Source organism: Oncorhynchus nerka, unplaced genomic scaffold, assembly GCF_034236695.1.
Source record: "Oncorhynchus nerka isolate Pitt River unplaced genomic scaffold, Oner_Uvic_2.0 unplaced_scaffold_889, whole genome shotgun sequence".
Lineage (NCBI taxonomy): Eukaryota > Metazoa > Chordata > Actinopteri > Salmoniformes > Salmonidae > Oncorhynchus > Oncorhynchus nerka.
In genome coordinates, this window is record NW_027040404.1 from 191,695 (window position 1) to 205,881 (window position 14,187).

At 45.2% G+C, this 14,187-nt stretch overlaps 1 protein-coding gene and 1 non-coding gene across 2 annotated transcripts in view; one reads left to right on the forward strand and one right to left on the reverse strand.

The window, feature by feature from the left end:
- Positions 1-4,059: 4,059 nt before the first annotated feature.
- trnai-uau (transfer RNA isoleucine (anticodon UAU)) lies at positions 4,060-4,153 on the forward strand. The gene is made up of 2 exons: positions 4,060-4,097; positions 4,118-4,153. It is a non-coding gene; the product is annotated as a tRNA-Ile (tRNA).
- A 2,773-nt stretch (positions 4,154-6,926) lies between these two features.
- Positions 6,927-14,187, reverse strand: part of LOC135570938 (zinc finger protein 135-like) — a 33,215-nt gene continuing 25,954 nt past the window's right edge. The window contains exon 6 of the mRNA XM_065016757.1: positions 6,927-8,620. Within this exon, the coding sequence (XP_064872829.1) occupies positions 7,602-8,620 (1,019 nt within the window). The 3' untranslated portion in view covers positions 6,927-7,601. The remainder of the gene's footprint in view (positions 8,621-14,187) is intronic.

Here is a 14,187-nt window from a genome sequence, read left to right on the forward strand (position 1 = left end):
ATTCCCCGTCCTGTCCTGGGACTGCTGCCTGGTGTTTGGAGTTTGGGTAAGGCCATGAGGAAGGAACGATTCCCCGTCCTGTCCTGGGACTGCTGCCTGGTGTTTGGAGTTAGGGTAAGGCCATGAGGAAGGAAGGATTCCCCGTCCTGTCCTGGGACTGCTGCCTGGTGTTTGGAGTTAGGGTAAGGCCATGAGGAAGGAAGGATTCCCCGTCCTGTCCTGGGACTGCTGCCTGGTGTTTGGAGTTAGGGTAAGGCCGTCAGTACAAAAATGTAGAATAGCATCTGTTTCATCTGCTCTTCCGAAGTCGTTCAGAGTGCACACTTTTCGTTTTTTAACTATCTAAATATTCTTGGGTATGCGGTTATTTGGACTTACGCCGAAAATTGTGTGATGGTGAAGGGCTACGTAACGAACAGGGCGAAGGTTCTGAGAATCCCCGTCTAACAGTCGCACAGGGCGAAGGTTCTGAGAATCCCCGTCTAACAGTCGCACAGGGAGAAGGTTCTGAGAATCCCCGTCTAACAGTCGCACAGGGCGAAGGTTCTGAGAATCCCCGTCTAACAGTCGCACAGGGAGAAGGTTCTGAGAATCCCCGTCTAACAGTCGCACAGGGCGAAGGTTCTGAGAATCCCCGTCTAACAGTCGCACAGGGCGAAGGTTCTGAGAATCCCCGTCTAACAGTCGCACAGGGCGAAGGTTCTGAGAATCCCCGTCTAACAGTCGCTTCCCCAATCACTTATGTCCAGTAGCCTATCTTTTTTTATCTGTCCTGGCCACTATATATTCGGAGCTGTTGGCCTGTGCTAAAGCTCTGCTAACATAGTGTTAAAGTATATGCTCCACTAGACTCGCTCCGCGTTCGTGTCCCTAACTAGAGAATGTACGGAATGAGTTTACAGGGCCGTGGTGGCATTTTTTTCCGGGAGATATCATGTATGCAACATCCTGTATATTTGGTTTAGAGAACAAAGGCAGTGAATTCAAACAATAGGAGGGGATGTCGAGACATTTTGTCTACATGGGATATGCTTAACACCCCGGCAGTCCTACAATCTAAGCTAGATGCCCTCAATCTCACACAAATCATCAAGGAACCCACCAGGTACAACCCTAACTCTGTAAGCAAGGGCACCCTCATAGACGTCATCCTGACCAACTGGCCCTCCAAATACACCTCCGCTGTCTTCAACCAGGATCTCAGCGACCACTGCCTCATTGCCTGTATCCGCTACGGTGCCGCAGTCAAACGACCACTCCTCATCACTGTCAAACGCTCCCTAAAACACTTCTGTGAGCAGGCCTTTCTAATCGACCTGGCCCGGGTATCCTGGAAGGACGTTGACCTCATCCCGTCAGTTGAGGATGCCTGGTCATTCTTTAAGAGTAACTTCCTCACCATATTAGATAAGCATGCTCCGTTCAAAAAATGCAGAACTAAGAACAGATACAGCCCTTGGTTCACTCCAGACCTGACTGCCCTCGACCAGCACAAAAACATCCTGTGGCGGACTGCAATAGCATCGAACAGTCCCCGCAATATGCAACTGTTCAGGGAAGTCAGGAACCAATACACGCAGTCAGTCAGGAAAGCTAAGGCCAGCTTCTTCAGGCAGAAGTTTGCATCCTGTAGCTCCAACTCCAAAAAGTTCTGGGACACTGTGAAGTCCATGGAGAACAAGAGCACCTCCTCCCAGCTGCCCACTGCACTGAGGCTAGGGAACACGGTCACCACCGACAAATCCATGATTATCGAAAACTTCAACAAGCATTTCTCAACGGCTGGCCATGCCTTCCGCCTGGCTACTCCTACCTCGGCCAACAGCTCCGGCCCCCGTAGCTCCTCGCCCAAGCCTCTCCAGGTTCTCCTTACCCAAATCCAGATAGCAGATGTTCTGAAAGAGCTGCAAAACCTGGACCCGTATAAATCAGCTGGGCTTGACAATCTGGACCCTCTATTTCTGAAACTATCCGCCGCCATTGTCGCAACCCCTATTACCAGCCTGTTCAACCTCTCTTTCATATCGTCTGAGATCCCCAAGGATTGAAAGCTGCCGCAGTCATCCCCTCTTCAAAGGGGGAGACACCCTGGACCCAAACTGTTACAGACCTATATCCATTCTGCCCTGCCTATCTAAGGTCTTCGAAAGCCAAGTCAACAAACAGGTCACTGACCATCTCGAATCCCACCGTACCTTCTCCGCTATGCAATCTGGTTTCCGAGCTGGTCACGGGTGCACCTCAGCCACACTCAAGGTACTAAACGACATCATAACCGCCATCGATAAAAGACAGCACTGTGCAGCCGTCTTCATCGACCTTGCCAAGGCTTTCGACTCTGTCAATCACCATATTCTTATCGGCAGACTCAGTAGCCTCGGTTTTTCGGATGACTGCCTTGCCTGGTTCACCAATTACTTTGCAGACAGAGTTCAGTGTGTCAAATCGGAGGGCATGTTGTCCGGTCCTCTGGCAGTCTCTATGGGGGTGCCACAGGGTTCAATTCTCGGGCCGACTCTTTTCTCGGTGTATATCAATGATGTTGCTCTTGCTGCGGGCGATTCCCTGATCCACCTCTACGCAGACGACACCATTCTATACTCTTTCGGCCCGTCATTGGACACTGTGCTATCTAACCTCCAATCGAGCTTCAATGCCATACAACACTCCTTCCGTGGCCTCCAACTGCTCTTAAACGCTAGTAAAACCAAATGCATGCTTTTCAACCGATCGCTGCCTGCACCCGCTTGCCCGACTAGCATCACTACACTGGATGGTTCCGACCTTGAATATGTGGACACCTATAAGTACCCAGGTGTCTGGCTAGACTGCAAACTCTCCTTCCAGACCCATATCAAACATCTCCAATCGAAAATCAAATCAAGAGTCGGCTTTCTATTCCGCAACAAAGCCTCCTTCACTCACGCTGCCAAGCTTACCCTAGTAAAACTGACTATCCTACCGATCCTCGACTTCGGCGATGTCATCTACAAAATTGCTTCCAACACTCTTCTCAGCAAACTGGATGCAGTTTATCACAGTGCCATCCGTTTTGTCACTAAAGCACCTTATACTACCCACCACTGCGACTTGTATGCTCTAGTCGGCTGGCCCTCGCTACATATTCGTCGCCAGACCCACTGGCTCCAGGTCATCTACAAGGCCTTATCTCAGCTCACTGGTCACGATGGCAACACCCATCCGTAGCACGCGCTCCAGCAGGTGTATCTCATTGATCATCCCTAAAGCCAACACCTCATTCGGCCGCCTTTCATTCCAGTACTCTGCTGCCTGTGACTGGAACGAATTGCAAAAATCGCTGAAGTTGGAGACTTTTATCTCCCTCACCAACTTCAAACATCAGCTATCTGAGCAGCTAACCGATCGCTGCAGCTGTACATAATCTATTGGTAAATAGCCCACCCATTTCCACCTACCTCATCCCCACAGTTTTTATTTATTTACTTTTCTGCTCTTTTGCACACCAATATCTCTACCTGTACATGACCATCTGATCATTTATCACCCCAGTGTTAATCTGCAAAATTGTAATTATTCGCCTACCTCCTCATGCCTTTTGCACACATTGTATATAGACTCCCCTTTTTTCTCTACTGTGTTATTGACTTGTTAATTGTTTACTCCATGTGTAACTCTGTGTTGTCTGTTCACACTGCTATGCTTTATCTTGGCCAGGTCGCAGTTGCAAATGAGAACCTGTTCTCAACTAGCCTACCTGGTTAAATAAAGGTGAAATAAAATACAATTTTAAAAAATAAAACCGGGGTGGGGGCACCGGGCGCTGATTAGAAATACCCCCCCCCCATTTTGCCTACAACCGGGGTGGGGGGCATCGGGCGCTGATTAGAAGTATCAATGTACATTTATCCCCCGGGGGGTCGGCAGATATCTGGACATGCTGTATGCATGATAGTGCAAACCTTGGTTTCAAACGATCTTCTACAGAAATAAAGTGCTCTGAGTGCGTATGCCTGGGCAATGTTATAATTCAACATTTTTACCCCCTACACACACAAACATTGGTAATCAGTGTATCAGGCTCCTGTGGCGCAATCGGTTAGCGCGTGGTACTTATACAGCAGTATGCAGCGAAGCAATGCCGAGGTTGTGAGTTCGAGCCTCACCAGGAGCATGCACTTTTCTTGAACCCTCTGCCTGTCTATTTATTGTCCAGAAAAGGAGCCTTTTTCAATCCATTTAGGAGGCCTTTCATAAGTATGTCATTGAGACAACTAGAATTCATCCATGATGTCATAATGACATATAACGACGCCCAGGACCTCCACATCGTCAGGTCTGCAGGTCACAGCTAAATTACTTTTATTTAATTACATTTTTTTTTTAGTACAAACTTTTTTTAAGACATGTTAGAATGAATTACCAAATGTGACTCATATTTAAACATGCATCACGAGTGTTTTATGTAAACACATTGGAGGCCTACAGTTGTACATCATCACAAACTTTAATAACCAGTAATGTTTATAACATAACATTGTAGGAAAGACTATAAAATAATACATGTTTTTTTTTTAAAGACGTTACATTTCTCTGCGACAGACCCTGGCGTGAGGGAACAGACAGCTTCCCCTTTCGTTAAATGGTGAGATACATTTTTAAAACCATTGATTTAATTCAAAATATTTAGTACATTTTAACACACGTTATAAATCAACATTTTTTTACAATTTTACTATTTCTTACAGATAAAGGGTCCGGTTAGCCCTGACCATTATCCGTTTCCAATTCACCATCACAAAGACGCTTGCCTGCTCCATCAAAGCTCTGTAAGTTTTCCCTCCATGGGTAGATCATCCGTCCGGCATGTACATCCTGGGTATGCCCACAGCATGAATGAATAAGATGGGCAGAAGCTGTTTAGCCATAAGTAAAGGCCTTTCGTAAAGAGGCTGTCATGATTGACTGGGACACATATTTAACACGTATTGCTTGTTACAGAATACTACTGTTGTACATTGAATATCCCCAAGCAGAGGAAACTCAACAGTGTGTTAGGTAGTGTGTTAGGCTGTGTGTTAGGCTGTGTGTTAGGCAGTGTGTTAGGCTGTGTGTTAGGCAGTGTGTTAGGCTGTGTGTTAGGCAGTGTGTTAGGCAGTGTGTTAGGCAGTGTGTGTTAGGCAGTGTGTTAGGCAGTGTGTTAGGCTGTGTGTTAGGCTGTGTGTTAGGCAGTGTGTTAGGCTGTGTGTTAGGCAGTGTGTTAGGCAGTGTGTTAGGCTGTGTGTTAGGCAGTGTGTTAGGCAGTGTGTTAGGCTGTGTGTTAGGCAGTGTGTTAGGCAGTGTGTTAGGCAGTGTGTTAGGCTGTGTGTTAGGCTGTGTGTTGTGTGTTAGGCAGTGTAGGCTGTGTGTTAGGCAGTGTGTTAGGCTGTGTGTTAGGCTGTGTGTTAGGCTGTGTGTTAGGCAGTGTGTTAGGCAGTGTGTTAGGCTGTGTGTTAGGCAGTGTGTTAGGCAGTGTGTTAGGCTGTGTGTTAGGCAGTGTGTTAGGCTGTGTGTTAGGCAGTGTGTTAGGCAGTGTGTTAGGCAGTGTGTTAGGCAGTGTGTTAGGCAGTGCTAGGTGTGTGTTAGGCAGTGTGTTAGGCTGTGTGTTAGGCAGTGTGTTAGGCAGTGTGTTAGGCAGTGTGTTAGGCTGTGTGTTAGGCAGGTGTGTGTTAGGCTGTGTGTTAGGCAGTGTGTTAGGCTGTGTGTTAGGCAGTGTGTTAGGCAGTGTGTTAGGCAGTGTGTTAGGCAGTGTGTTAGGCTGTGTGTTAGGCAGTGTGTTAGGCAGTGTGTTAGGCTGTGTGTTAGGCAGTGTGTTAGGCAGTGTGTTAGGCAGTGTGTTAGGCAGTGTGTTAGGCTGTGTGTTAGGCAGTGTGTTAGGCTGTGTGTTAGGCAGTGTGTTAGGCAGTGTGTCAGGCAGTGTGTCAGGCTGTGTGTCAGGCAGTGTGTCAGGCAGGCAGTGTGTCAGGCAGTGTGTAGGCTGTGTGTTAGGCAGTGTGTTAGGCAGTGTGTTAGGCAGTGTGTTAGGCAGTGTGTTAGGCAGTGTGGCAGTGTGTTAGGCTGTGTGTTAGGCAGTGTGTTAGGCAGTGTGTTAGGCAGTGTGTTAGGCAGTGTGTTAGGCTGTGTGTTAGGCAGTGTGTTAGGCAGTGTGTTGTGTTAGGCAGTGTGTTAGGCAGTGTGTTAGGCAGTGTGTTAGGCAGTGTGTCAGGCAGTGTGTCAGGCAGTGTGTTAGGCAGTGTGTCAGGCAGTGTGTTAGGCAGTGTGTTAGGCAGTGTGTTAGGCAGTGTGTTAGGCAGTGTGTCAGGCTGAGAAACATTATTTAGATGGCTGTTTTATTGTTGTTGAAAACTGGAAATGGACACAATGCCAAGGGACCTTGTTTCTAACACACACACACACACATATATATATATACACACACACACACAATCACCCTCCCAGACATTCCTGCTTCATAGATAGCAACCATAAGGACAATAAAACTGGGGGTGTGGGGCCATACTCTTTCAAAAGTTCAAACACAGAACCAGCTAGCTAACATAGCATCCCTTTGTTATAGCCAAGTGTTTGAGTAGGCTAAACTAGATAGCTGCATTTGCTAGCTAAGTAAGTGAAACTGAAAGTGTAAAATAAATGACGAAATATCTATCTCTCGCTTCGCCTTCATTTTGGAATAAAATAATTTGTTCAAAACTGTTCAACCATTGTCCTTTTCTCTCTTTGAGTCAACTCCTCACCACATGTTATGCACTGCAGTGCTAGCTAGCTGTATGTTTCAGTACTAGATACATTCTCTGATCCTTTCATTGGTTGGACATCATGTCAGTTCATGCTGCAAAAGTCTATGGAAGCCTTGAGAACCATAATCCTCCTAGGTTTTGTATTGAAGTCAATGTACCCAGGAGAGGACGCAAAATAGTATGTTTTAATCAATTATTTGGTTACATGATTATATTTCTTTCATTATTTGTTTTTTTTATGCATGAATATAACTCACTGTTTTCTTCCCATCATTCTTTATATCATTGATCTTGGCTTCACAATAAAGTTTCTTCTTCTTTTTGTTGAGTTTGGTCACATCATTTCTCAATTTGCAGTACATAAAACAGCCAGACTTATTAGCCACTTCCTTTTCCCCCCAACTCTTTCAAACATACAGTTTTTCATTTCCTCATCGATCCATGGAGCCTTAACAGTTCTAACAGTCAGTTTCTTAACAGGTACAGGTTTATCAATAATTGGAAGAAACAATTTAATATGGTAATGTTTTCTAATAAAAACAAACCAATATATGTTTGAGTATACCCTGTACCATTTAATTTCATATGGTAAAGACAGGTAAACACATTGTCAGTCAACAATATAAGACATACACACGGTGTATGTTCTCTGATGAATGTTAAGTCAATGTGATGTGAAATATCAATATACACGCTAAGAGAAGTAATTTCTCTCTCCTGTGTAGATTCTCTAATGACATTTAAGTGTAATATGTTACGAGTAATATGAGTAATATATTTTCCCACAGTCTGAGCTTTTGTAAGCCTTCTCCTCTGTGTGCAGTCTCATGTGTTCTTTCAGGCTTCCTAAATGGGCAAAAGCTTTGCACCCTGTGAGGAGTGGTTAGGCTTCTCCCCTGTGTGTATTCTCTCATGTTTCTTCAGATCACCTGACCGGCTGAAACACTTTCCACACTGGGAGCAGTGGTAAGGCTTCTCCCCAGTGTGAATTTCCTGGTGAGCTTTCAGGTGTCCTTTCAGTTTAAAACTCTTTCCACACTGCGAGCAGTGGTAAGGCTTCTCCCCTGTGTGTGTTCTCTCATGTTGTTTCAGATCCCATAATGAGTTACAACCCTTTCCACATTGGGAACAGTGGTAAAGCTTCTCCCCTGTGTGTAATCTCTCATGTTTTTTCAGATCCCCTGACCAGTTGAAACACTTTCCACACTGGGAGCAGTGGTAAGGCTTCTCCCCTGTGTGCATTCTCTCATGTTGTTTCATGGCCCCTAACTGGTTAAAACACTTGCCACACTGGGAGCACTGGTAAGGCTTCTCCCCTGTGTGTATTATCTCATGAACTTTCAGGTTCCTTAACCGGCTAAAACTCTTTCCACACTGGGAGCAGTGGTAAGGCTTCTCCCCTGTGTGTATTCTCTCATGAGCTTTCATGTGTCCTTTCTGGTTAAAACTCTTTCCACACTGCGAGCAGTGGTAAGGCTTCTCCCCTGTGTGTGTTCTCTCATGTTGTTTCAGCTCCCATAAGAGGTTACAACCCTTTCCACATTGGGAACAGTGGTAAGGCTTCTGCCCTGTGTGTAATCTCTCATGTCGTTTCAGAGACCCTAACAGGTTAAAACTCTTTCCACACTGGAAGCAGTGGTAAGGCTTCTCCCCTGTGTGTATTCTCTCGTGTTTGTTCAGGGTTCCTTTATGACCAAAACTTTTTCCACACTGGGAGCAGTGGAAAGGCTTCTCCCCTGTGTGTGTTCTCTCATGTTGTTTCAGCTCCCATAAGAGGTTACAACCCTTTCCACAGTGGGAACACTGGTGTCGTCTTGCTGGTTTGGACGTCCCTGGCTCTGGTTCCTCTGAGCCTGGTCTGTCTCCTGCCAAAGAGAAACGTTTTTTTAAATAGAGACCTGAATGAAACCTCCACATTATAAAACGGCCTTGCTACGAGGGTAAATCCTAATAAGGTCCCTCAATAACCTACGGACAGATTTAACAATCTTGGTGTGATTTTAAAACAAATATTTTAGAGTTTCCTGGTAATTACTGATGTTTACAAGACTTATTTATTCATCCTGTTTTACAAGTCAGAACACTAGACAGTTCTAGAACACTCAAGACACAGACGTCACTGGATTCCAATCGAGCAGGTGGTTCTAAATATATAACTTTCATAGCTGTATGATACAGAATGCGACCTACAGTTGTGGCCAAAAGTTTTGAGAATGACACAAATATTACATTTCCAATACGTTTGCTGCTTCTGTGTCTTTGGACATTTTTGTCAGATGTTACTATGTAATGCTGAAGTATAATTACAAGCATTTCATAAGTGTCAAAGGCTTTTATTGACAATGACATGGAAGTTGATGCAAAGAATCAATATTTGCAATGTTGACCCCTCTTTTTCAAGACCTCTGCAATCCACCCTGGTATGCTGTCAATTAACTTCTAGGCCTCATCCTGACTAATGGCAGCCCATTCTTGCATAATCAATGCTTGGAGTTTGTCAGAATTTGTGGGGTTTTGTTTGTCCACCTGCCTCTTGAGGATTGACCACAAGTTCTCAATGGGATTAAGGTCTGGGGAGTTTCCTGGCCATTGACCCAAAATATTGATGTTTTGTTCCCTGAGCCACTTAGTTATCACTTTTGCCTTATGGCAAGGTGCTCCATCATGCTGGAGAAGGCATTGTTCGTCACTGAACTGTTCCTGGATGGTTGGGAGAAATTGCTCTCGGAGGATGTGTTGGTACCATTCTTTATTCATGGCTGTGTTCTTAGGCAACATTGTCAGTGAGCCCACTCCCTTGGCTGAGAAGCAACCCCACACATGAATGGTCTCAGGATGCTTTACTGTTGGCATGACACAGGACTGATGGTAGCACTCACCTGGTCTTCTCCGGACAAGCTTTTACTGGATGCCCCAAACAATCCGAAAGGGGATCATCAGAGAAAATGACGTTACCCCAGTCCTCAGCAGTCCAATCCCTGTACCTTTTGCAGAATATCAGTCTTCCTGATGTTTTTCCTTGAGAGAAGTGGCTTATTTGCTGCCCTTCTTGACACCAGGCCAGTACATATCTTCCTTAAACAAAAAATAACTAAAGAAGTAATTTTGTGTGGAAGTCCAAAACTTGTTTTTACGTCGAAGATACAAAGCACATCAGTAACATCTCCCCGTTGTTGAAAGGGTTCGACACATTGCCGTTTAAATGGACCAATTTCTTATTTAGACATTCACAGATTTTCAACATTTTGACTATCGCTGATGTCATATTTTGGGTAAAGTAAAAAAATAAAGGTGAAATATTTGTAAAGATGTTCCTAAAACTGATAGTAACTACAATAAACAAAAATATAAACGCAACATGTAAAGTGTTGGATGTTTCATGAGCTGAAAAAAAAGATTGCAGAATTTAGTGAACATTTATTCTTTGCCAAGATAATCCATCCAATGCCGTTTTGTCACACAACACAATGCCGCAGAATGTCTCAAGTTTTGAGGGAGCAATTGGCAATGACTGCAGGAATATCCACTGGAGCTGTTACCAGAGAATTGAATCTCTTCCAGAAGCCTCCTCCAATGTCGTTTTAGAGAATTTGGCAGTACATCCAACTGCCTCACAACCACAGACCATCCTAGGATAAATGGTATATTCTAGAATTCATCCATGACACATAACCACGCCAGCCCAGGACCTAGGATATATGGTATATTCTAGAATTCATCCATGATGTCATAATGACATAACGACACCAGCCCAGGACCTAGGATATATGGTATATTCTAGAATTCATCCATGATGTCGTAATGACATATAGCGACGCCCAGGACCTAGGATATATGGTATATTCTAGAATTCATCCATGATGTCATAATGACATATAACGACGCCCAGGACCTCCACATCGTCTGAGCCACCAGAGTTGTATTTCTCTTTGTAATGAAGCCCTTTTGTGGGGAAAAACTAATTCTGATTGGCTGTGCCACGCAATGGGTGGGCGTATTCCCTCCAGGGCCCACCAATGGCTGCACCCCTGCCCAGTCATGTAAAGTCCATAGATTAGGGCCTAATTTATTTATTTACTTACAATGACTGACTTATATGAGCTGTAAATCCTTGAAATTGTTGTTTATATTTTGGTTCAGTATACACACACAGACACAGAGACACACAGACCAACAGACACACACAGAGACACACAGACACAGAGACACACACAGGGACACACAGGGACACACAGGGACACACAGACCCAAACACACACACAGACACACACAGGGACACACAGACACACACAGGGACACACAGACCCACACAGACACACACACATATGAATATTTTCTTGTAAGATTTTTTGTCCGTTGCGTCATGCTACTTAGTGTCAGTTGATGACAATTCTCCCGGATCCGGGATGGGTAGATCCAAGAGGTTTGACCGTTCCACAGGTGCATGTTCATTAATTGTTTATGGTTCATTGAACAAGCATTGGGAAACAGTTTTTAAACCCTTTGCAATGAAGATCTGTGACGTTATTTGGATTTTTTATGAATAATCTTTGAAAGACAGGATCCTGAAAAAGATCTGTACATTTTTTTTGCTGAGTTTATTTTGTATGTTTTATGTTGAAAAGTGTTTTTTATTCTCAGACATAAACAAACAACTCCAGGTGAAAGACAAAGGCCATCGCTGTAATAAAATAACAAATTAACTGGCAAAGCAGCAGAGCGAGGCCCACATCCAGCAACGTCACAAGTCACGTTTTGCAGCTGTTTCAGTACAGCAATACAGGGAGAGAGAGGGGGAGAGCAGCTGTTTCAGTACAGCACTACAGGGAGAGAGGGGGGGAGCAGCTGTTTCAGTACAGCACTACAGGGAGAGAGAGGGGGGGAGCAGCTGTTTCAGTACAGCACTACAGGGAGAGAGAGGGGGAGCAGCTGTTTCAGTACAGCACTACAGGGAGAGAGAGGGGGAGCAGCTGTTTCAGTACAGCACTACAGGGAGAGAGAGGGGGAGAGCAGCTGTTTCAGTACAGCACTACAGGGGGAGAGAGAGGGAGAGCAGCTGTTTCAGTACAGCACTACAGGGAGAGAGAGGGAGAGCAGCTGTTTCAGTACAGCACTACAGGGAGAGAGCAGCTGTTTCAGTACAACACTACAGGGAGAGAGCAGCTGTTTCAGTACAGCACTACAGGGAGAGAGCAGCTGTTTCAGTACAGCACCACAGGGAGAGAGAGAGGGAGCAGCTGTTTCAGTACAGCACTACAGGGAGAGAGAGGGGGAGCAGCTGTTTCAGTACAGCACTACAGGGAGAGAGGGGGAGCAGCTGTTTCAGTACAGCACTACAGGGAGAGAGAGGGGGAGCAGCTGTTTCAGTACAGCACTACAGGGAGAGAGAGGGGAGCAGCTGTTTCAGTACAGCACTACAGGGAGAGAGGGGGAGCAGCTGTTTCAGTACAGCACTACAGGGAGAGAGAGGGGGAGCAGCTGTTTCAGTACAGCACTACAGGGAGAGAGGGGGAGCAGCTGTTTCAGTACAGCACTACAGGGGGAGAGAGGGGAGCAGCTGTTTCAGTACAGCACTACAGGGAGAGAGGGGGAGCAGTACAGCACTACAGGGAGAGAGAGGGAGAGCAGCTGTTTCAGTACAGCACTACAGGGGAGAGAGCAGCTGTTTCAGTACAGCACTACAGGGGAGAGAGCAGCTGTTTCAGTACAGCACTACAGGGGAGAGAGCAGCTGTTTCAGTACAGCACCACAGGGAGAGAGAGAGGAGCAGCTGTTTCAGTACAGCACTACAGGGAGAGAGAGGGGAGCAGCTGTTTCAGTACAGCACTACAGGGAGAGAGGGGCTGAGCAGCTGCTGTTTCAGTACAGCACTACAGGGAGAGAGGGGAGAGCAGCTGTTTTTCAGTTCAGTAACACTACAGGAGGAGAGAGAGGGAGAGCAGCTGTTTCAGTACAGCAATACAGGGAGAGAGCAGCTGTTTCAGTACAGCACTACAGGGAGAGAGCAGCTGTTTCAGTACAGCACTACAGGGAGAGAGCAGCTGTTTCAGTACAGCACTACAGGGAGAGAGCAGCTGTTTCAGTACAGCACTACAGGGAGAGAGAGGGGGAGCAGCTGTTTCAGTACAGCACTACAGGAAAAATCCACTGGACTAGTTTCAATGTATGGAATCACTTAGGAGTTCCTGGATGTTGGGTAAACTTCCCCTTTAAAGCATCAGACTCCATAGTAATTAAGACTCTAATGTGTCATCATTAGGTGCTACAGACCTCCTTTAAGACTCCATAATGTTTCATCATTAGATGCTACAGTCCTCCTTTAAGACTCCATAATGTTTCATCATTAGGTGCTACAGTCCTCCGTTAAGACTCCATAATGTTTCATCATTAGATGCTACAGTCCTCCTTTAAGACTCCATAATGTTTCATCATTAGATGTTACAGTCCTCCGTTAAGACTCCATAATGTTTCATCATTAGGTGCTACAGTCCTCCTTTAAGACTCCATAATGTTTCATCATTAGGTGCTACAGTCCTCCTTTAAGACTCCATAATGTTTCATCATTAGATGCTACAGTCCTCCTTTAAGACTCCATAATGTTTCATCATTAGGTGCTACAGTCCTCCGTTAAGTCTCCATAATGTTTATAATGTGTCTGGAAGCGCTACTCTCTCTATTCTACTCTCATCCTTTCGGATTTAATAATATTTAATAATAATAATAATAATAGGTAATAACTTCAATAACTAGGGTTAATACCTGCCTGGCGCACCAACAAAATCTTCATATTTACCCCCCTCTAACAATACCGCTACAGAATTAGCGTAGTAGGCCATGTAACTTAAGGTAATCAGAAATATTTAGGACTAACTTATTCCTTGCCACCCATTCTGAAACTAACTGCAGCTCTATGTTAAGTGTTGCAGTCATTTCAGTCGCTGTAGTAGTTGACATGTACAGTGTTGAGTCATCCGCATACATAGACTCACTGGCTTTACTCAAATGTCATTGGCATGTTGTTGGTAAAGATTGAAAAAAAGTAGGTGCCAAACAGCTGCCCTGGGGAATTCCTGATTCTACCTTGATTTTGTTGTACAGGCTTCCATTAAAGAACACTGTGTTCTGTTAGACAGGTAGCTCTGGTGCGGCAGGTAGCCTAGTGCTTAGAGCGGTAGGCCAGTAACCGAGAGATTGCTGGATCATATCCCTGAGCTGACAAGGTAAAACTCTGTCCTTCTGTCCCTGAACAAGGCAGTCCTAGGCCGTCATTGAAAAAAAGAATTTGTTCTCAACTGACTTGCCTAGTTAAATAAAGGTTCGCTTTAAAAAATACTCTTTATCCACAATACAGCAGGGGGTGTAAAGCCATACGTTTTTGTCAGCAGCAGACTACGATCGATAATGTCAAAAGCTGCACTGAAGTCCCAACAAT